The sequence below is a fragment of the Heptranchias perlo genome, chromosome 11, assembly GCF_035084215.1.
Source record: "Heptranchias perlo isolate sHepPer1 chromosome 11, sHepPer1.hap1, whole genome shotgun sequence".
NCBI classification, from domain to species: domain Eukaryota; kingdom Metazoa; phylum Chordata; class Chondrichthyes; order Hexanchiformes; family Hexanchidae; genus Heptranchias; species Heptranchias perlo.
Genome location: NC_090335.1, coordinates 9,098,365 through 9,122,707, shown reverse-complemented (window position 1 = coordinate 9,122,707; position 24,343 = coordinate 9,098,365). Strand labels below are relative to the sequence as shown.

Below are 24,343 nucleotides of genomic sequence, written 5' to 3'. Positions count from 1 at the left end.
CAGTATATGTGTACAGATTAGCCAAAAACAACCTTTATAGCAATGCTCACAATTGTTGCCGTGGCAACTCGAACTGACACTCAGCAAGATCCCACAGATTTATTTGAAAGGGAAAAATCAGTCCATTTTTTTGGTAGATAGAGGAAGCGGGAAAGAATGATGAGTAGAGATGACAAAAGGAAAAAGTGTGAGACAGAGTGGAAGACAGAGACAGAAATAATCAGAGAGAGATGAACAGATAGAACTAAAGGAAGAGACACCATTATTTTTACTTTCATCTGCGAGCAGTGCTACAGGGGCACATTTGAAACATTTTAAATAAAATGAGTTAGCTTGTCCATGACATTTGTCAGTTTAATCCCTTTTTAATTATGTGATTCATGAGTTCAAATTTAGCTGCTTAAGGCACTTTGATCATCTTCATTTCCAGAAGGACGGGACTACTCAATCCAGGTTCAAAAGCAGTAAAGCGTGTTACCAAAGAATTAAATGACAAGTCTGTGTGGACGAATTCAGTTGACACAACGACCACTGACTGGGCCCAACAGGACATGACTGCTACTTTGCCACATTTCTTACCTCTGGGAACTTTGGGTGGGTTTTGTTTAGTGCATGTGAGCTTGCGTTGACTGCATGAGCCAGTTCTTGCTCCAGAAGGCTGTGGCTTTTGGCTGCCTCGCAGATTCTGAAAGTCATTAAAGAGAAGAAGGTTTAAACAATACAACTGCAGCTAGCGGAATAATAGAACAGGTGAACTAGTAGTGTGTGCGCTACAGCATCCAACTCCCAGCCAGAACTTCAATCCCAGTGACTTTACTGAGCATTTCATTCATAAAATATGAACTTACTTCTTTACACATCCTAGAGTCTAAGATTGGTTTACAGTGCATGTGTGTAAACGCACAAAGCATGTTAAATAAGGTTGGAGAGCTGCAGGCACAATTAGCCACATGGGAATATGATGTAGTGGTGATAACGGAGACCTGGCTCAAAAGGGGCAGGATTGGTACTAAATATTCCTGGATACAAGATGTTCAGGAAAGATAGGGAAGGGAAGAAAGGAGAGGGGGTTGGCAGTATTGACTAAGGAGAATATTGCAGTGCTGGAGAGAAAGGATGTCCTGGAGGGGTTAAAGACAGTCTATTTGGTTAAAGTTAAGAAACAATAGAGGTGCCATTATACTACTGGGTGTATTCTATAGGCCACCAACTAGTGGGAAGGATACAGAGGAGCAAATTTACAGGGAAATTAGAAGTGTAAAAGCCATAGAGTAGTGATAATGGGGGACTTCAACTATCCTAATATAGACTGGGATAGTAATAACATAAAGGGCAAAGAGAGGGAGGAATTTTTGAAGTGTGTTCAGGAGAACTTTCTTAACCGATACGTTTCTGGCCCAACGAGGAAGGAGGCTTTGCTGGATTTGGTTCTGGGGAATGAGGGGGTTCAAGTGTTAGTGGGGGAGCATTTAGGGAGCAGCGATCATAGTATCATAAGGTTTAGAATAGCTATGGAAAAGGACATGAGCCACACTAAAGTAAAAATCCTCAATTGGAGGGCCAATTTCAGTGGGATGAGAACGGATCTGGCCTGGATTATTGGAATCAAAGATTGGCAGGCAAAACTATAATTGAACAATGGGCGGCCTTTTAAGGAGGGGACGGTTCAGGTACATTCCCACGAGGGAGAAAGGTAGGGCAACTAAAGCCAGAGCTCCCTGGATGACAAAAGAGAGAGTAAGATGAAACAGAAAAAAGGGGCATATGACAGATGTCAAGTTGATAAAACAAGTGAGAACCAGGCTGAATATAGAAAGTTCAGAGGGGAAGTGAAAAAGGAAATGAGGGGCAGAGTATGAGAATAGACATTAAAAGGGAATCCAAAAGTCTTCTATCGGCAAGTAAACGGGTAGTAAGAGGAGGGGTGGGGCAGATTAGGGACCAGAAAGGAGATCTACTCATGGAGGCAGAGGGCATGGCCGAGGTATTAACTGAGTACTTTGCATTGGCCTTTACCAAGGAAGATGATGCTGCCAGAGTCTCGGTAAAGGAAAATGTAGTTGAGATACTGGATGGGCTAATAATTGATAGAGAAGGTACTGGAAAGGCTAGCTGTACTTAAAATAGATAATTGTAAACAATTTTACAACACCAAGTTATAGTCCAGCAATTTTATTTGAAATTCACAAGCTTTCGGAGGCTTCCTCCTTCCTCAGGTGAATGCTGTGGAAATGAAATCCTCGAACCTCTCGCATTTATAAATCACAGAACAATACCTGGAGATTACAGACATTCTTTCCAACTGCCCGTTGCCAAGGCAATCAGTGTGCAGACAGACAGGTGTTACCTACAAGGTCTCCGAATATACAAACCACCAAAAAAAAACAGAGATAGAGAGGCAGAAACATGGAAAAGACAGCAAATGACCCGTTATATTAAAGACAGATAACATTTGTTGGCTGGTGGGGTAATGTGTAGCGTGACATGAACCCAAGATCCCGGTTGAGGCCGTCCTCACTGATTGCCTTGGCAACGGGCAGTTGGAAAGAATGTCTGTAATCACCAGGTATTGTTCTGTGATTTATAAATGCGAGAGGTTTGAGGATTTCATTTCCACAGCATTCACCTGAGGAAGGAGGAAGCCTCCGAAAGCTTGTGAATTTCAAATAAAATTGCTGGACTATAACTTGGTGTTGTAAAATTGTTTACAATTGTCAACCCCAGTCCATCACCGGCATCTCCACATCATAAAATAGATAAGTCACCAGGTCCAGATGGGATGTGTGCGAGGTTGCTGAGGGAAGTAAGGGTGGAAATTGCGGAGGTACTGGCCATAATCTTCCAATCATCCTTAGATACGGGGGTGGTGCCAGAGGACTGGAAAATTGGAAATGTTAGACCCTTGTTCAAAAAAAAGAGGCCAGTCCGTTTAACCTCGGTAGGAAAACTTTTAGAAACAATAATCCGGGACAGAAATAGCAGTCACCTGGACAAGTGTGGATTGATTGGGAACGCCAACTCGGATTTGTTAAAGGCAAATCATGTTAAACTAACCGGATAGTTTTTTGATGAGGTAACAGAGAGGGTCGATGAGGGAAATGCAGTTGATGTGGTGTATATGGACTTTCAAAAGGTGTTTGATAAAGTGCCACATAATAGGGTTGTCATCAAGACTGAAGCCCATAGAATAAAAGGGGCAGTAGCAGCATGGATACAGAATTGGTTAAGTAACAGAAAACAGAGAGTAGTGGTGAACGGCTGTTTTTCCAGAGTGGAAGAAGGTCCCCAGGGTCGGTACCAGGACCACTGCTTTTCTTGATATACATTAATGATTTGGGTATACAGGGCACAATTTCAAAATTTGCAGATGACGCAAAACTTGGAAGTGTGGTGAACAGTAATGACAGACTTCAAGAGGCTATAGACAAGCTGGTGGCATGGACGGATACGTGGCAGATGAAATTTAACGCAGAAAAATGTGAAGTTATACATTTAGTTAGGAAGAATGTGGGAGGCAATATAAACTAAAGGGCACAATTTTAAACAGAGTACAGGAACAGAGATCTGGGGGTATAAGTGCACAAATTGTTGAAGGTGACAGGGCCGGTTGGGAAAGTGGTTAAAAAAGCATACGGGATCCTGGGCTTTATAATAAATAGAGGCAGAGTACAAAAGCAAGGACGTCATGATGAACCTTTATAAAACACTGGTTCAGCCACAACTGGAGTATTGTGTCCAGTTCAGGGTACCGCACTTTAGGAAGGATGTGAAGGCCTTAGGGTGCAGAAGAGATTTACTAGAATGATTCCAGGGATGAGGGACTTTAGTTACGTGGATAGACTGGAGAAGCTGGGATTGCTCTCCTTGGAACAGAGAAGGTTGCGAGGAGATTTGATAGAGGTATTCAAAATCATGAAAGGTCTAGACAGAGTAGATGGAGAAAAACTGTTCCCATTGGCGGAAGGGTCAAGAACCAGAGGACATAGATTTAAGGTGATTGGCAAAAGAACCAAGGGTGACATGAGGGAAAAACTTTTTTACACAGTGAGTGGTTGTGATGAGGAATGCACTGCCGGAGCAGGTGGTGGAGGCAGATTCAATCACGGCCTTCAAAAGGGAACTGGATAAGTACTTGAAGGGAAAAAATTTGCAGGGCTATGGGGATAGGGCAGAGGAGTGGGACTAGCTGGATTGTTCTCGCAGAGAGCCAGCACAGACTCAATGGGCCAAATGGCCTCCTTCCATGCTGTAACCTTTCTATGATTCTACATGCACTATTATTAAGATGGGAGCATAAATGTAAAGAAAGAAAGACTTGTATTTGTACAGTGCCTTTCATGACCTCAGGACATCCCAAAGTGCTTCACATCCAATGAAGTCCTTTTGAAGTGTAGTCACTATTATAATGTAGGAAATGTGGCAGCCAATTTGCGCACAGCGAGGTGAAAATGACCAGATAATGTGTTTTAGTGATGTTGGTTGAGGGATAAATATTGGTCAGGACACCAGGGAAAATTTCCTGCTCTTCAAAATCGTGCCACGGGATCTTTTACGTCCACCTGAGGGGGCAGACGGGGCCTTGGTTTAACGTCTTATCCGAAAGACGGCACCTCCTTCGTACTGCACTGGAGTGTCAGCCTGAATTTTATGCTCAAGTCTTTAGAATGAGACTTGAATCCACAACCTTCTGACTCAGAGGCAAGAGTGCTACCTACTGAGCCACGGCAGACACTGTGGTTAGTACTTTCTTGCATTGTTTTATTGCTGTGAGGGTAAACGTGCCAATCTCAAATACCCAGCGGGAAACTGCGCTCAAATGGAGTGCAATGTCAGAATAGGTGCCATAGCATTATAGCCTTATCTCTGTCCCACCACGTATCCTCTGACTCATGCTCGCTTTGAGTTGGGCTTTAGATGTCATGTGCACCCCACATGATATGAGACAAGGATGTCCCTCAAGGGGAACTGCATCAGCAGCTTGCTCGTTTAGCAAATACTAGCCAGCGGTTTGCCTTGAGCTGGATATGATCTGAGAGGAATCCAAAAAAGAAAGACTTGCATTTCTACAGCACCTATCACGACCTCAATGTCCCAAAGAACTTGATAGCCAATGAAGTACTGTTGTAATGTAGGAAACACAGCAGCCAATTTGAGCACACCAAGGTCCCACAAACAGCGATGAGATAATGACCAGATAATCTGTTTTTAGTGATGTTGGTTGAGGGATAAATATTGGCCAGGACACCGGGGAGAACGCCCCTGCTCTTCAAAATAATGCCATGGGATCTTTTATGTCCACCTGAAGTGAGACTTGAACCCACGACCCTCTGACTCGAGGGGGGAGAGTGCTATGAACTGAGCCATGGCTGGGACCCAAGAAACTGGGTAGTGACAGGCCAGCCTCTCAACTGCTCTCATTCCTACTGCTGGGAGCATGGAAACAGAGAGAAGAAACAAATCAGAAGCTCTAGCAGCCGATTCGAATCTTCCCTGAACCCCTATGATCAACAGATAGAGAAGGAAAATCAGAATCCTGCTGGTACCTCTACATTCACCATTACTGCGAGGTGGAAAATCCCGACTCTTGTTGATGAGTCGTTATATCCAGCCCTAGGTAACTGCCTTCAAAAAGCACACAGGCATTCCTGTAAACTAACAACTGTTCTGTCTCCTTTTTCCTTTCAAAAACTTGCAATTTCCATTATCATTTCAAATGGATTAGTAACCATTATTAGTGTCAGCTGTGGTTCAGTGGGTAGCACTCTTGTCTGAATCAGAAGGTTGTGGGTTCAAGTCCCACAGCAGACTTTGAGCACACAAATCTAGGCTTACACTTCAGTGCAGTACTGAGGGAGTACTACACTGTTGGAGGCGCCATCTTTCGGATGAGAATAAAAGTGAGGCCTTGCCTGCCTGTTCAAATGGACATAAAAGATCCTGTGGCACTATTAAAGAAGAGCAGGGAGTTCTCCTGGTTTCCTGGCCAACATTCGTTCCTCAGGCAACACTACCAAAAACAGATTCAGGTCAGCATCTTATTGTGTTGTGTAAATTGGCTGCATAACAATACTGACTACATTTCAAAAGTACTTCATTGGCTATGAATGGCTTTGGGACATCCTGAAAATGTGAAAGATGCTTAAAAAAAAGTGCAACATCTTTCCTTATTATAATCTTGATTTTCTAAATGCATGGAAAGGCACAAAGCTCAACAGGGTAAATGATACAATTTAATATACCCAATACCTCCAGAGTGCTTCTTCAGTAGGCATGTGGTTCTCCTGCGCTCTATAAAGCTGCCAACAGTGGAAACCCACATTTTGAATGGGCCTTCAAGCTAGTATCGTCCCCACTTACCTTTGGTGAGACTGGCATGTGACTATCATGGATCTGCATTTGAGAGCTCCTGGCCCATTCTTGTATCATAGCATTCATTAAAAGTTTTTTTGTAAGGGAGGGCACGTCTTGTCCACATAAGCTTACTTCCTGTTTCTTGATTTTTGTGTCACATTTTTATACCAACATTTTATAATGGCTGAACACTACATCAACATAGTTCGAATGAGAGGAGCTTTCCTGCCTTTTGTGCTGTAGTATGGCATGGTTCTCCCAGCTCTACCTGCCATTTTGTTTTTCACCTGATTTTTAGGTTTTTCCACCAAATAAACCAGGGCACTGAGTGTTCTCTTGCTCTTCCCTTGTGGTCCTTACCTTCCCTCCCTACCTGCCCAACCCATTTGTGGCCACCTGACTTCAGGCCGCAGCCGACCCACCCAATCGTTTTGCTTAGTAGCATAGTAGCTGGCCTCAAGCCTTCCACTTGGGCCTAACCACCCAAACCATTTCTGACCATTGACTGGACTGCCATCATAGCTGGTTCCTGCCCCGAGACTACCACCCCTAGCCTCGCGCTCCACAATTGCCCTCCCTCCACTTACCTGCAACCCCCCCGCTTCTCTCTGGGAGCTCTCCTCCCAGCACTGCTCTTAGTAGTGGATAAGCTGCCACTGAATGGTTAAAACAACTGAAATTGTTTACAAACACTTTAGCTCATTATACATTACAAATATGTGAAATGAACTGTCTAAATGCCTTAAACTAAAAGACTTTTTTTAATTTTAAAAGTTTTTAGTGTTATTTTAAACTTACTTTCTAGGTCAGTGTGAGTGAGACAATGGAACTGCCGTGGGTATGGGGACCGTTTGGCTAAAGCAATTATACTACAAGCATATAGTATTAACTCTTTAAGTGCCTTAGCAAACTAAAAGCTTTTTTTACTTCATATATTAATGAAGAGGCTTTTAGTTTCTTTAATTACCTTTCACATCAGTGCGATTACTCCAACGAGATCCACCAGCAGGTGACCATTGATATGGTCATAGTGATGGTAAAACAGTGTATCTCCTGACTCATCACAAGCAATGCTATGAAAGATCTGCTATTATATAAATAAAAGTCTTGCATTTAATATGTGTAGGTCTCATTTCAAAGCATCAAAATGAGAGAAGAAAACCTAGTCGCTTCTGGCCGGTTTTTCTGACCTTAATAATCTGGCCTCTCTCCAAACCAAGGATTTACAAGCAGCTGCCAGTCTACAGAAACTTCCCGGAGCAATTAGTCTCTCATTGACCCCAGGATGTAGGATGTACTTGTGCAGTGGCCTTAAAGGGACAGGCTACATTAAACAGAGCTCCATCTTAGCAACTAAACATCACAGTTCCAGACCATCCGTGAGCAACATTATGGGAGATCAGTTGGTTAAAGATAAAAGTACCTGAAGAGCTTATATGTTGGGCTCTGCCCTTCTCCCAGGCTCCATGCCAGCTTTGGTATACTTTTAAAAATATATCAACAGAATCATGAAATGAGCAGGCTGAAGAGTTGTTTATATAAATGATGGCAAAAAATCTGTTACAATCAATCTACCCCATTGATTCAGATATAGCGAATGGATAACTTGAGCAAATGCCAAGTGTGTTTTGAGCAACCATCCAACACCTCTTGTACCAGATGCAGAATAAAACATCCAGCCTAAATGAAGCATACACTGTGAAATACCACACAGAGGGCCGCCATAATTCAAATGAAAAACATATATAAGCAATGGCTGCTATGGGAGTAATCATAGAAAGTTACAGCACAGAAGGAGGCCATTTGGACCATCATGTCCGTGCTGGCCGAAAAAGAGCAATCCAGCTTAATCCCACTTTCTAGCACTTGGTCCATAGCCTTGTAGCTAACGACACTTCAAGTGCACATCCAAGTACTTTTTAAAATGAGTTGAGTGTATCTGCCTCTACCACCCTTTCAGGCAGTGAGTTCCAGACCCCCACCACCCTCTGGGTGAAAACAAATTCTCCTCAGCTCCCCTCTAATCCTTCTACCAATCACTTTAAATCTATACCCCCCGGTCACTGACCCCTCTGCTAAGGGAAATAGGTCCTCCCTATCCAACCAATCTAGTCCCATCATAATTTTATACACCTCAATTAAATCTCCCCTCAGCCTCCTTTTGTTCCAAAGAAAGCAATCCCAGCCTATCCAATCTGTTCTCAAGGCTAAAATTCTCCAGCCCTGACAACATCCTCGTAAATCTCCTCTGTACCCTCTCTAGTGCAATCACATCCTTCCTGTAATATGGTGACCAGAACTGTACACAGTAGTCAAGCTGTGGCCTAACTAGTGTTTTATGCAGTTCTAGCATTACCTCCCTGCTGTTATATTCTATGCCTCGGCTCATCTTGTGATACAACCTTAGGTTAAATTTTGGAATCATCTTTATTAAAAACAGAATTGTCCTGCCAAATAATAATCATGACTGAAGCAGATTCAGGACAGTAACACATTGTAGAGTTCTGTAACATGCCTACATAAAAAGGGGTGATGGGGACTGTGTCTCAGTTGGATCTGTTCAATTAACAGATTATCAATTAAGATTGATGTGTCAAAAATATCTTGAACATTTCTCAACAGCGGATGTGAGTTTCCCTGTCTATTACTATCAAATGTGATTTACTGAACTTCAAAATAAACTGGGGCTCCTGAAGATTCCATGTTGTACCTTATCTGTTAGGAGCTTCTTTTAATGATAGCCACTGCTGGCTCAGGCAGTGTACGATGTGGTGTAGAAGCATTTGGTTAGACACAGTTGCGCACAATTCTGCACACACAGACATAGTGCAAAAAAAATACAGGCATTATAGTTGGGATTTTCTGGTCCCAGCAGTGAGGTGACAGCAAGTGTCACACTCAGTGAATATGTGTCTGGCCAATAACAACAACTTGCATTTATATAGCGCCTTTTTAATGTAGTAAAAACGTCCCAAGGCGCTTCACAGGAGCGTTATCAAACAAAATTTAAAACCGAGCCACACACATTGATATTAGGACAGTTGGTCAAAGAGGTACAGAGGTTACAGGGATAGAGAGGGGCGAGGTCATGGAGGGATTTGAACAGGAGGATGAGAATTTTAAAATCGAGGCATTGCCGGACCGGAAGCCAATGTAGGTCAGCGAGCACAGGGGCGATGGGTGAACAGGACTTGGTGAGAGTTAGGATACAGGCAGCAGAGTTTTGGATGAGCTCAAGTTCACAGAGGGTGGAAGAGGGTGGAAGATGGGAGGCTGGCCAGGAGACCATTGGAATAGTTGAGTCTGGGGATGAGCGTTTTAGCAGCAGATGAACGGACACAGGTGACGTGACGGAGGTGGGAGTAGGCGGTCTTTGTGATGGAGAGGACAGGGGATCGGACGCCCAGCTTGGGGTCAAATAGGACGCCGAGGTTGTGAACGGTCTGGTTCAGCCTCAGACAGTGGCCAGGGGGAGGGATGGAATCGGTGGTGAGGGAACGGAGTTTGTGGCGGGGACCAAAGACAATATTTAATTGGAGGAAATTTCTGCTCATCCAATATTGATGTCAGACAAACAGCGGAACAAAACAATTGCAGTGGAGGGGTCGAGGGAGGTGGTAGTGTGGTAGAGCTGCGTGTCATCAGCGTACACGTGGAATCTGACGTGTTTTCGGATGATGTCGCTGTGGGGCGGCATGTAGATAAGAAATAGGAGGGGGCCAAGAATAGATCTTTGGGGGAGTCCAGGGGTAACGATGTGGGAGTGGGAAGAGAAGCCATTGCAGGAGATTTTCAGGCTATGACTGGATTTATAAGAATGGAACCAGGCGAGGGCGGTCCCACTCAGCTGGACAATGGAGGAGAGGTGTTGGGGGAGGATGGTGTGGGCAACCGTGTCAAAGGCTGCAGGCAGGTCGAGAAGGATGAGGAGGGATAGTTTACCACCCTTGGAGGAGGTACAGTGCAGATTCACCAGAATGAAACCGCGGCTAAAAGGGTTAAACCATGAGGACAGGTTGCATAAACTATGGTTGTATTCCCTTGAGTATAGAAGATTAAAGGGGTGATCTAATCGAGGTGCTTAAGTACTGTGCACGGTTCTGGTCTCCATATTATAAAAAGGATATAGACACACTGGAGAAGGTGTAAGAAAGATTTATTCGGTATAACCTCTCAGTTCTGGTATCATCCTATCAGGAAAGTTGAGCAGGCAGGGGCTCTTTTCTCTAGAAAAAAGACTGGGGGGTGACTTGATCGAGGTTTTTAAGATTATGAAAGGGTTTGATAGGGTAGACGTAGCGATGATGTTTCCACTTGCAGGGGAGACCAGAATTGGGGGCCATAAATATAAGATAGTCACTAATAAATCCAATAGGGAATTCAGGAGAAACATCTTTACCTAGAGAGTGGTAAGAATGTGGAACTCAAGGAGTAGTTGAGGTAAATAGCATAGATGCATTTAAGGGGAAGCTAGAGAAACACACGAGAGAGAAAGGAATAGAAGGATATGCTGATAGGGTGAGATGAAGTAGGGTGGGAGGAGGCTCGTGTGGAGCACAAACACCGGCACCGACCTGTTGGGCCGAATGGCCTGTTTTTATGCTGTACATTCTATGTAATTCTATGTAAGTTGATTGAAAGATTTGATAGGGAAGCTAAAGAGAAACTATATTCTCTGGTGGGGGAGTCCAGAACAATGGGGCATAACCTTAAAATTAGAGCTAGGCCGTTCAGGAAGCACTTCTTCACACAAAGGGTAGTAGAAATCTGGAATTCCATCCCCCCCCATGCCCCCCAAAAAAAGCTGTTGAGGCTGGGGGTCAATTGAAAATTTCAAAACTGCGATTGATGGATTTTTGTTGGGTAAGGGTATTAAGGGTTACAGAACCAAGCTGGGCAGCTGGAGTTAAGATACAGATCAGCCATGATCTATTTGAATGGTGGAACAGACTTGAGGGGCTGAATGGTCTCCTCCCGTTCTTATGTTCCAGTCACACAGAATTTGTGACTTTGATAAGGGCCGTTTCAGTGGCAGGGGCGGAAACCTGATTTGAGAGATTCAAACACGGAGTTGCGGGAAAGAAGGGCACGGATTTGACAGGTCACAACACGTTCAAGGACTTTGGAGAGGAAAGGGAGGTTGGAGATGGGGCGGTAGTTTGCAATACTTTACACTGATATCAAATTTCATTGGTTGGTGCTCCAATAATTCACATTTTATGTAACTCATTTTGTAGGCCCATCTTCAGGTTTGACTGCTCCCTTCACCCCACTTTGGTACAGTCTGTGAATCTGATCAGTTTTCATTGAGTTTCTGATTCCAAATTGCTAATGCAAGTCAGAAACAATGGGGCTTTCAAGATCAATCCTTGAAGTACTCGCTGACCGTGACATTGCTCCCCCTTCTAGTAGCCACTACTTCCTAACTTTCAGCCAATTTCTTAACCATTCCCAGGTTTTACCCTGATTCTCCACCATTTGAAGTTTAATTAAACAAGCTTCCAAGCAGAACTTTGTGAAAAGTTCTGACCTTATCTCTGACCTTAGCTTTGCCCTTTTCATGTTAACAAGTGCGGAGTCCCACAACAACAACTTGCATTTATATAGCACTTTTAATGTAGTAAAATGTCCCAAGGTGCTTTATAGGAGCGTACTTTCTCCCTCATGTACTTATCTAGCTTCTCCTTAAATGCATCTATGCTATTCACCTCAACCACTCCATGTGGTAGCAAGTTCCACATTATAACCACTCTCTGGGTAAAGACATTTTAAAGCTTATTTAAAGACTTCAATAAAGTTTATTAAAAATTTTGTCCTCTAGTGTCACCTACACTAATTTCTAGGCTAGTGAATATGCTTTGGACAGGACTTATAGCCTAGAAATTAGCATTGGTGAATGCTTCACGTGTTCATGTGAGGTTCCTCTGCCTGGAATTTTAACACCAGTCTGAAACCACTTTAAACAGGCAAAGTGAACACCAGGTTTCAAAACTGAGAATTGAAGAAGGGTTTATATACCGAAACATTAACCCGCCCTTTCTCTGATGCTAACAGAAATGCTTTATATGTCCAGCATTTTCTGTTGTTATTTCAGACTTCCAGTATGTGAAGTTTTTCTTTCTTTTTATAAGTCGTGTGGGTGTTTGTTCCATGAATCCGTCATTGTTGCGCAGTGTTGAGGTTTGAATTAGAAAACCTAATTAGTTCCTCTCCAGCTACACAGAACTCCTTTACGCTTGGAAAATAAAAGTGTCACAGTATATTGGGTGACATTTTCACTAATAATCAACAGGACAACAACAGCTTGTATTTATATAGCACCTTTAACATTGAAAAACATCCCAAGGGTACTTCACAGGAGTGTTACCAAACCAGATTTGACACCGAGCTACAAAGAGATATCAGGACAGGTGACCAAAAGGAGCGTCTTAAAGGATAGAGAAGTAGAGAGGCGGAAAGGTTTCAGGATGGAATTCTAGAGTTTAGGGCCTACACAGCTAAGGGCACGGCCGCCAATGGTGGAACGATTAAAATCGGGGATGCGCAAGAGGCAAAAATTGGAGGAGCGCAGAGATCGCGGAGGGTTGTAGGGCTGGAGGTGGTTACGGAGATAGGGAGGCACGAGCCTACGGAGGGATTTGAAAACAAGGATGAGAATTTTAAAATCGGGGCGTTGCCGGACCGGGAGCCAATGTAGGTCTGCGAGCACAGGGGTGATGGATGAACAGGACTCGGTGTGAGTTAGGATACGGGCAGCAGAGTTTTGTATGAGCTTAAGTTTACGGAGGATGGAAGATGGGAGGCCGGCCTGGAGAGCGTTAGAATAGTCGAGTCTGGAGGTAACAAAAGCATGGATGAGGATTTCAGCAGCAGATAGGCTGAGGCAGGGGTGGAGACAGACTGTATTACGGAGGTGGAACTGAAACAAAATCACCATCTAAGAGACAGAGTGACGCTGTTACCTGCAGCCCGTTTGATTCCGCCTTGCACTCCGTATCTGACCTCAGCCATGAGTAAGACTCTCCATTGGAGAGGGAGGGAGAGAGAGGGGGCAGGAAGGAAATGTGCTGAGAGTCTCCACTGGGTCTCTTTTTCGTGCATCTCCCGACAGCCAACTAAGAGCAAGGGACACATGGTCTAGGCAGGACCAGCGACATGGGGGAAAAAATAGGGTGCGCACCCTAAAAATGTACATTAACAGCTAGCACTGGTTGCCAGTCAATAGCCTGTCTGGCGAATAAATGGAACGTTACTCCAGAGGGTAAATTCACTGATTCCGCACACCCAATGGCATGTTGCTCTTGAAGGGAGTTTAGGTCGGAGACAGGGCTATGACAATCCAGCCCCAGTTTCCTGACCCATACTGTCTTCAAGTAGTCATGATGTGGAGATGCCGGTGATGGACTGGGGTTGACAATTGTAAACAATTTTACAACACCAAGTTATAGTCCAGCAATTTTATTTTATGAATTTAAAATAAAATTGCTGGACTATAACTTGGTGTTGTAAAATTGTTTACAAAAGTCTTCAAGTAGGGCTGAGAATGTGGGATTGGTGCACTTATCCTATAATGTAGTGTGCAGAATGTACCATTTTATCCCTCCAAACTTGCTCGTCAATTTTACCCACTCACAACAACAACTTGTATTTCGACAGCGCCTTTAACGTAGTAAAAACGGCCCAAGGCGCTTCACAGAAGTGTTATCCTACCTGTCCATGGCTTCTGTTAAAGATCCCTCACACACCCAGACAAAGATGTTTACACTTGTCATCAGGGCTCCTGGGTCTTTGGCACTCGTGGGAAAAAAACCTCTCACTGCTGCAACATCCCACATGGACCCATTGGATTGAGAAACTGTGACCTACGACATACCTTGTGATTAGCTCCTCAGCTGCTTGGGCACAGAGCTGGAGCTGGGTGACCTCCTCCTCCGTGGCCAGGTCTACAGACTGTTGTGGGTACAGGTGAGGCCGAAGAGCGTGTCTGCAGGAGTCGTACCGGAGTTTGTCTTCCCAAGATTTCAGCGTACTCTCAAACGCCTGTACAAAACAAAGTGAATAATGAAAACTGTAGCATAGATCATTCAGGCCCAGAATTTGCTGGTGTGGGGCATCTTGCAGCTTGCCCCGTTAGTTAGACTCTCCCCCTCACTTTTCAGCTCGCACATTTTTGCCCTTGTAAGCTGCTGGAAGCGTGAATAACTGTTCTCTTTCTGGGCTGGAGAGGTTGATTGGCATTGCAGGAACATAAATCTCCTCATTAAAGAGGTATGGACGCTGTTACGTACCTGCCCTAAGTTTCTTTGATGAGTTTAATGGCAATTTCATGAAATCACGGGGAGGTTGAGGGTAAGATGCCGTTTTCACGAGGCCGGATGGTGGAGCGGCGAAAATCGACCAGCAACATGCGGCGATTCGCAATTCACGGGGTATCGCCTCCTCGCCACAAGTTGCTGGACGGTTTACACATTAATAACGGCGAGCGCCATCAAACTCGCCATTATTTTGGCAGCAAATTCTGGGCCAATGTCTTTATAAGTAGGATTTCTGTTATTCGGTTTGTATTTTCTTCTTTATTCATCAGCACTTTTCCCCTACTTTCTCCTGAAGGCACTGACTCCTTGTTGGGTACATTACTCAGGTGCCAGTCATCTTCAGTACCTCAACTAGTTGCCACTATTCATGCCTGAGCTTTGACTGTGAGTGAAGGAGGCGACTAGGCCATGGCCCCAATGTCCCTGGTGACCAACTTTCTCCACTCCACTCATCTGCTGTTACTTTAAGCAAATGGCAGGAAGCCATAAGCAAATATTAGGAACTGATAACCAAACTACAAGAAAATCGGCTCTTCCTCGTTTTTTTGGAGTTGGAGGAGACGAAACGTAAACAAGGTTGATCCTTTCTTTAGATGTGACCCCTGACCCTTCAAAACCTCATCAACATCTACAGGGCTCAAGTGAGGAGTGCGATGGAATGCAGGACACAGCAGTTCACTCAATTAGTACTCCTATATTGGACTCAATATCCACCCCCCTCCACCACTAGCACACTCTAGCTGCAGTATGTGTGATCTACAGGATGAACTGCGGCAATTCACCAAGCTTACTTCGACAGTACCTCCCAGCCCCACAACCTCTACCAGTGAGAAGGACAAGAGCAGCAATGTCATGGTAACTCCATCACCTACAAGTTCCCCTCCAAGTCATGCTGACTTGGACATACATCGCCCATCTTTCATCGTCGCTGGGTCGATATCCTAGAATTCCCTATCCAACAGCATTGTGTAAACACTGTCACCACAAGGACTGCGTAGAGAAAGCCCATCAGCACCTTCTCGGGACAACCAGGGATGGGCATTAAGCGCGGCCTTGGCAAGGTCACTCACATCCCGAGAACAAAAACAACAAAGACTGAACACTCCATCCCTCTTTACCTTTTGGCCAATGCATTATTTTTTTAAATTGTCCTTGTTATCTTTCTCTCTCTTCCCCCTTCAGCTATACAGAATAAAACTATACTACATATAGTTCCTATGTTTTCCTTTGCTTTACTCCTGTAACTTAGCAGTTCACCTAGAGATAAGAAAACAAAGTAAAGCCCCATCTGGAGTACTGTGTTCAGTTCTGGGCACCACGCGTCAGGAAGGATATATTGGCCTTGGAGGGGGTGCAGTGCAGATTCACCAGAATGATGAGTTAAATTATGAGGACAGGTTGCATAGGCTAGGCTTGTATTCAGAGTATAGAAGATTAAGGAGTGATCTATCTGAGGTATTTAAGATGATTTAAAAAGTTGATGGGTTAGATAGAGAGAAAAGATTTCCTCTAGTGGAAGAGTCCAGAACAAGGGAACATAACCTTAAAATTAGAGTTAGGTTGTTCAGGGGTGATGTCAGGAAGCACTTCTTCACACACAGGGGAGTGGAAATCTGGAACTCTCTTCCCTCCACCCCCACCCCCCAAAAGATGTTGAGGCTGGGGGGTCAATTGAAAATTTCAAAACTGAGATTGATAGATTTTTGTTAGGCAATGGTATTAATCGATATGGAACCAAGGCGGGTAGATGGAGTAAAGATACAGATCAGCCATGGTGTAATTGAATGGCAGAACAGGCTCGTGGGGCTGAATGACCTCCTCCTGTTCCTAAAGTCAGGTTCAGAAGGGATGAATCAGAGTATTAACGGTGACCAATTGCACAGGTAGATCCACTAGTTTTTATTTTAACTCTGAAACTACCACTTGATTACTGGATTCTGCTGAATGTTTGAAAATTTGAATTGGATATTATGGCGGCTTTTGCTGAGACAACAGAAGCTCATCACGTGATCTAGACTCGATAACACAATCACACGAGAGTGTGGTGCACCAAGCAATGATACTGTCAGCTACTAAGAGAGTTCTACAAAGCCCATATTGGAAATGCAGTCTGTTTTACATCATCATTACACTCACCACATTATCTAAAGTCCTACAGGGGAAAGACCTCATGTCACTTATTGCTTCAATTTAATTTTGACAATCCTGAAAAACATAGCACTGCCGATTTAATTTTCAATATTTTCCTCACAGGTGCAGATTCTGCACTCCACGCATGTAATCGGAGGTGAGATCTGCTAAATTTATCCTCTGGAAAAGTGGCCAATTTGGTTGTTGACCTTATACTTCAATTTGTTCCAACAGGATGGTCTACAGCAGAGTTTACAAAACTGACAGGAGATACTGTGGAGGCGAGATTAAATGTTGGAATTCATTATCTTTTCTTATTCTTGGTGGGATTTTCTCCCCTCCTTTCCCCAAGGCCATGACTCCTGATGGGGCGGGCATCCACTGGCAGAGCTGCCATTTGTCATGTGCAAGTCTACCGTGAGTACTAACCGTGGAGTGGCCAGGTGGTCAAGTTTGATTTTATCTTCGTCTTCACCCAACTTTCCTCGAGGACTAGTGTAACAGGAGCAGGAATCCAAGGTGCATCTTTTCCTTCCTAACCCAGAGACACCTAGACCAATTATAGAGACTCCACCTCCCACTCCGTTTGTAATTAGTACTGTTCTACCAGGGTCTGTAATTAGTACTATCCTGCAGGATGTCTGTAATTAGTACTGTTCTACAGGGTCTGTAATTAGTACTGTTCTACAGGGGTCTGTAATTAGTACTGTTTGACAAGGAACTAATTAGCGCTGTTCTGCAGGATGTCTGTAATTAGTACTGTTCGACAAGGGACTAATTAGTACTACATAAGAACATAAGAGATAGGAACAGGAGTAGGCCATTCAGCCCCTCGAGCCTGCTCCGCCACTCAATGAGATCATGGCTGATCTGATTCTGGTCTCAACTCCACTTTCCCGCCTGTTTCCCATATCCTTTGATCAAAAATTTGTCTAACTCAGCCTTGAATATATTCAATGACTCAGCCTCCACCACTCTTGGGGTAAAGAATTCCAAAGATTCACAACCCTCAGAAGAAATTTCTCCTCATCTCCATCTTAAATGGGTGACCCCTTATTCTGAGACTATGCCCCCTAGTTCAAGATTCCTCCATGAGGGGAAACATCCTCTCAGCATTTACCCTGTCAAGCCCCCTCAGAATCTGATATGTTTCAATAAGATCTCCTCTCATTCTTCTAAACTCTAGTGAGTATAGGCCCAACCTGCTCAATCTTTCCTCATAAGAAAACCCTTCCATACCCAGAATTAACCGAGTGAACCTTCTCTGAACCACCTCCAATGCAAGTATATCCTTCCTTAAATAAGGGGACCAAAACTGTACGCAGTACTCCAGGTGTCGTCTCACCAGCACCTCGTACAGTTGTAGCAAGACTTCCCTGCTTTTATACTCCATCCCCCTTGAAATAAAGTCCAATATTCCATTTGCCTTCCCAATTACCTGCTGCACCAGTATATTAACTTTTTGTGTTTCATGTACGAGGACACCCAAATCCCTCTGTACCGCAGCATTCTGTAGTATTTCTCAACTTATATAGGGGCAGCACCGGGCGTACCAAAAAAATGAGGTGCCAACTTGGTGAAGCTACAACTCAGGACTACATGCATGCTAAACAGCAGAAGCAACATGCTATAGACAGAGCTAAGCGATTCCACAACCAACAGATCAGATCAAAGCTCTGCAGTCCTGCCACATCCAGTCGCGAATGGTGGTGGACAATTAAACAACTAACGGGAGGAGGAGGCTCTGCAAACATCCCCATTCTCAATGATGGCGGAGTCCAGCACGAGTGCAAAAGACAAGGCTGAAGCGTTTGCAACCATCTTCAGCCAGAAGTGCCGAGTGGATGATCCATCTCGGCCTCCTCCCGATATCCCCACCATCACAGAAGCCAGTCTTCAGCCAATTTGATTCACTCCATGTGATATCAAGAAACGGCTGAGTGCAATGGATACAGCAAAGGCTATGGCCCCCGACAACATCCTGGCTGTAGTGCTGAAGACTTGTGCTCGAGAACTAGCTGCGCCTCTAGCCAAGCTGTTTCAGTACAGCTACAACACTGGCATCTACCCAACAATGTGGAAAATTGCCCAGGTATGTCCTGTCCACAAAAAGCAGGATAAATCCAATCCGGCCAATTACCGCCTCATCAGTCTACTCTCAATCATCAGCAAAGTGATGGAAGGTGTCGTCGACAGTGCTATCAAGCAGCACTTACTCACCAATAACCTGCTCAACGATGCTCAGTTTGGGTTCCGCCAGGACCACTCGGCTCCAGACCACATTACAGCCTTGGTCCAAACATGGACAAAAGAGCTGAATTCCAGAGGTGAGGTGAGAGTGACTGCCCTTGACATCAAGGCAGCATTTGACCGAGTGTGGCATCAAGAAGCACTAGTAAAATTGAAGTCAATCGGAATCAGGGAGAAAACTCTCCAGTGGCTGGAGTCATACCTAGCTCAAAGGAAGATGGTAGTGGTTGTTGGAGACCAATCATCTCAGCCCCAGGGCATTGCTGCAGGAGTTCCTCAGGGCAGTGTCCTAGGCCCAACCATCTTCAGCTGCTTCATCAATGACCTTCCCTCCATCATAAGGTCAGAAATGGGGATGTTCACTGATGATTGCACAGTGTTCAGTTCCATTCGCAACCCCTCAAATAATGAAGCAGCCCGGGCCCGCATGCAACAAGACTTGGACAACATCCAGGCTTGGGCTTATAAGTGGCAAGTAACATTCGCGCCAGACAAGTGCCAGGCAATGACCATCTCCAACAAGAGAGTGTCTAACCACCTCCCCTTGACATTCGACGGCATTACCATCGCCGAATCCCCCACCATCAACATCCTGGGGGTCACCATTGACCAGAAACTTAACTGGACCAGCCACATAAATACTGTGGCTACAAGAGCAGGTCAGAGGCTGGGTATTCTGCGGCGAGTAACTCACCTCCTGACTCCCCAAAGCCTTTCCACCATCTACAAGGCATAAGTCAGGAGTGGGATGGGATACTCTCCACTTGCCTGGATGAGTGCAGCTCCAACAACACTCAAGAAGCTCAACACCATCCAGGACAAAGCAGCCCACTTGATTGGAACCCCATCCACCACCCTAAACATTCACTCCCTTCACCACCGGCGCACTGTGGCTGCAGTGTGTACCAGCACCACCACCTGCACGTTCCCCTCCAAGTCACACACCATCCCGACTTGGAAATATATCGCCGTTCCTTCATAGTCACTGGGTCAAAATCCTGGAACTCCCTTCCGAACAGCATTGTGGGAGAATCTTCACCACACGGAATGCAGCGGTTCAAGAAGGCGGCTCACCACCACCTTCTCAAGGGCAATTAGGGATGGGCAATTAATACCGGCCTCGCCAGCGACGCCCACATCCCATGAACGAATTTTTAAAAAAATTATATAACATTTTGCTTTTTTATTTTTCCTACCAAAGTGGATGACTTCACATTTTCCCACATTATACTCGATCTGCCAAATTTTTGCCCACTCGCTTAACCTATCTATATCCCTTTGCAAACACTTTGTGTCCTCTTCACAACTTACTTTTCCACCTAGCATTATATCATCAGCAAATTTGGCTACAGTACACTCGCTTCCTTCATCCAAGTCATTGATATAGATTGTAAATAGTTGAGGCCCCAGCACTGATCCCTGCGGCACCCCACTAATTACAGATTGCCATCCTGAAAATGACCCCTTTATCCCAACTCTTTGTTTTCTGTTAGTTAGCCAATCCTCTATCCATGCTAATATATTACCCCCAACACCATGAGCTCTTACCTTGTGCAGTAACCTTTTATGTGGCACATTATCGAATGCCTTTTGGAAATCCAAATACACTACATCTACTGGTTCCCCTGTATCCACCCTGCTCATTACTTCCTCGAAGAACTCTAATCAATTTCCCCTTCATAAAACCATGTTAACTCTCCTTGATTTTATTTTGAGTCTCTAAATGTCCTGTTACTGCTTCCTCAATAATAGATTCCAGCATTTTCCCAATGACAGATGTTAGGCTAATTGGCCTATAGTTAACTGCTTTCTGTCCCCCTCCTTTCTTGAATAGGGGCGTTACATTTGCAGTTTTCCAATCCGCTGGGACCTTTCCAGAATCTAGTGAATTTTGGAAGATTACAACCAATGCATTGACTATCTCTGTCGCCACTTCTTTTAAGACCCTCGGATGCAAGCCATCGGGTCCAGAGGACTTGTCAGCCTGCAGACCCATTAGTTTGCCTTGTACTTTTTTCTCTGGTGATAATGATTGTTTTTAGATTCTCCTTCCCCTTTGCCCCTTGATTATCTACTATTATTGGTATGCTTCTACTGTGAAGACAGATACAAAATATCTGTTCAATGCCTCTGCCATTTACTTGTTTTCCATTATTATTTCCCCAGTCGCATTCTCTAAGAGACCTATACTTACTTTAGCTACCCTCTTCCTTTTTATATACTTGTAAAAGCTCTTAGTCAGTTTTTATATTTCTTGCTAGTTTACTCTCTATCTATTTTCTCCTCCTTTTTTTTTAGTCCTCCTTTGCTGGTTTCTAAAGTTTTTCCAATCTTCAGGCTTACCACTAATCTTTGCCACATTGTATGCCTTTTCTTTTAACTTGATACGATCCTTAACTTCCTTAGTTAGCCATGGTTGGTACACCCTTCTCATGAAATCTTTCTTCCTTTGTTGAGAGTCATAAAATATCTTTTTAAATGTCTGCCACTGCTTATCCACCGTCATACCTTCTAATCTATTTTCCCAGTCCACTTTAGCCAACTCTGTCCTCATGCCATTGTAACTGCCCTTATTTAGGTTTAATACAGTAGTTTCAGATCCAAGATCCTCACTCTCAAACTGGATGTGAAATTCTATCATATTATGATCACTGTTTCCTAAGGGATCCTTTACTTTGAGGTCATTAATCAATCCTGTCTCATCACCAGATCTAAAATGGCCTGTTCCCTGGTTGTACAGGGGTCTGCAATTGGCGCCGTCCTGCAGGGGGTCTGCAATTGGCGCCAGTTTGAACATACTGGTTTGAACCTGTAAACAGATCCAACTATGCATTCTCCACATTGTATGGATAATGCAAATTGCCAGCATCTATTTATCATAAAGGATTAAAGTTAAAGAACATGCTCTTTATCAATTAATCATGTCCTTCAGATTATTGGATCTTTCCGGATGGGTTTTAAGTATGAAAAATTGCAAAGCAACAGTAAATGCTGTAAGCCCTTTCCAAAAATGTGTTTAATAATATGCTGAATTTAAAGGGGGTATTGGTATAATGGGGGAACTTTTACCAAGTTCTGCTCACAACGCACAGCCATTTCCCAGTGAGTATAATTTTTTGGACAGCATTGTTCATTGCCTGGAACACTATACTTGGTGGCTTTTTGTTTTAAAACTGCCTCCTTGTCCATAGTCTGCTGCCCATATGAAATGGGCACAAAAGTGTAGGATTAGCCTGACCTGCAACAGAAGTTTTGTAAAGGTGAGTTGCACTTTCATTGTTGGTTGGAAAATCAAAATATTTTCGGCTTACTATTACTTTTTCTGTAGCTTCATTGTTGATTTTTTTTTTGCTATTTAAGCCTGATTTTTTTTGTTTAATGCATTGTAAGACTTATATTTCAAACTCCGTTAATTAATTATGGGTATTTTCACCCACCCCCGGTGTTTTCTATGTTTTAACCAATTATCTGACACGTTTTTTAAAAAAAATCACAGAAGCAGATTGCAAACACTGTTCATATTTCCACTCATGATACAGACCCCTTAAAGAGGAACTCCTTACCCCTTCATTCCAATACATCTACTGCTATAAAACCACTGAACGCAGAGTTCCCCTGCGACGCCCTGGATAAGAAGACAGACTTGCATTTAAATAGCGCCTTTCATGACCTCAGGACGTCCCAAAGGGTTTTACAGCCAATGAAGTACTTTTTGAAGTGAATCACTGTTGTAATGTGGTAGTGTGAAAGAAAGCTGACCATTAGTTCTGTGTTGATTTAAGTAGGCAGCAGGGTTTGTCTGACGAGTTAACACTCCAGTCACACAGCTTTGTGCAACGGGAGCAGATCTTTGGGAATTTGGGCACAAAAAATCATCCAGGGCATACTGACACCACACCCAAATTCCCGATACCCATTCCCATCACTAATCCTTGAAAACTATTCCAGTGTTTCTAGGACTTTTCATATTGTAAGTATTAGGCCAAATTCTGTTTTTACTTTTAAATTCTCAAAGGGGAAAGGTGTGCACATCTTCAATTAATTGATACGGGCAGTTCCCTGAGTCTTAGCTACCAACGTTCCCAACCATTATAAGGAAAGGTTGGAAAATGCATGCCTGAATTTCTGATTTGCTCAGCGAGTGGGGCTCCCCACCAGATACATAGGATTTGTAAAATGATTCCCCTAATTTTTACATGTATATCACACACATCTGCATATATTTCCTGTCGACAAAACCTTATTTCCTGTCAGCACTAATTATTACACTTTTGTGCCTGCTTCTCAATTATAAACTCCAATGTCCATATTTATAGTGAAAACTACCTATGCAAATACATCACACTGTAATTACATCCTCCTGCCAGTGGTGGCACTGAACAGCCTCGATTTGCTCCTCCCAGCTTTTCAGCCTGGACTGCAGACTAACTCCTGTGCTCCAACCAGTTCGACTTCTCGACTTCCCAGATTTCTAAGTTTTTTTTTCTATTTTACTCTAAGTAATAAAAATGACAGAATACATGACTTCACGACGGGAACTGAATGACCTCGGCGTGTCCTGTTCCAACTGTCCACTATTCTCGAACCCCACTTCACCTGAAAACTACATATTGGTCTTTATTCCCCACGTGCAACACCACAGGGGATCAACACAGAAAACTCCTTCAATGCTATACTCTGGCAATGTTATCGGAAGCAAAACAATGTCCCCTTGTGGGAGAGACTAGAACTAGGGGCCACAGTTTAAAAATAAGGGGTCTCCCATTTAACACGGAGATGAGGAGACATTTTTTCTCAGAGGGTCGTGAGTCTGTGGAACTCCCTTCCCCAGAGAGCGGGGGAGGCAGGGTCACTGAATATTTTTAAGGCTGAGTTAGATAGACTCCTGATTAACAGGGGAGTCAAAGGTTATAGTAGGTAGACGGGAAAGTAAGGTTGAGGTCACAATCAGATCAGCCATGAGCTTATCAAATGGCAGAGCAGGCTCGAGGGGCCGAATGGCCTACCCCTGCTCTTAATTCATATGATTGTAATGTCTTCAGTTACTTAAAATAAAATTTTCTTGCATACTTACACGGTCTCTTGTCAGCATCTGTGCTCTGTTTTTGTGCACGATTTTGATAACCCCAGGTGGTTGTATCCATGCCTCTCCATCCACTTGTATCGGTACGCCCTCATCTCCCAGAATGGTGATCTTCACGGATCGACACTGCGGAATATTAGGTCACTTTAATCTTGGTATATCACACACAATCAGACTATGACAACTAATGAATAAACAGCATTAGGAATTTTAA

The 24,343-nt window shown here is 43.9% G+C and overlaps 1 protein-coding gene across 2 annotated transcripts in view; it reads right to left on the bottom strand.

Moving 5' to 3' along the window:
• The window catches only part of dgkh (diacylglycerol kinase, eta), a 465,735-nt gene that overhangs the window by 50,992 nt on the left and 390,400 nt on the right, over nucleotides 1-24,343 (bottom strand). For both annotated transcript variants that reach the window (XM_067992509.1, XM_067992508.1), the window contains exons 24-26: nucleotides 24,121-24,255; nucleotides 14,225-14,391; nucleotides 580-685 (exon numbers count right to left, since the gene is read on the bottom strand). In XM_067992509.1, coding sequence (XP_067848610.1) covers nucleotides 580-685; nucleotides 14,225-14,391; nucleotides 24,121-24,255 — 408 coding nt within the window. The remainder of the gene's footprint in view (nucleotides 1-579; nucleotides 686-14,224; nucleotides 14,392-24,120; nucleotides 24,256-24,343) is intronic.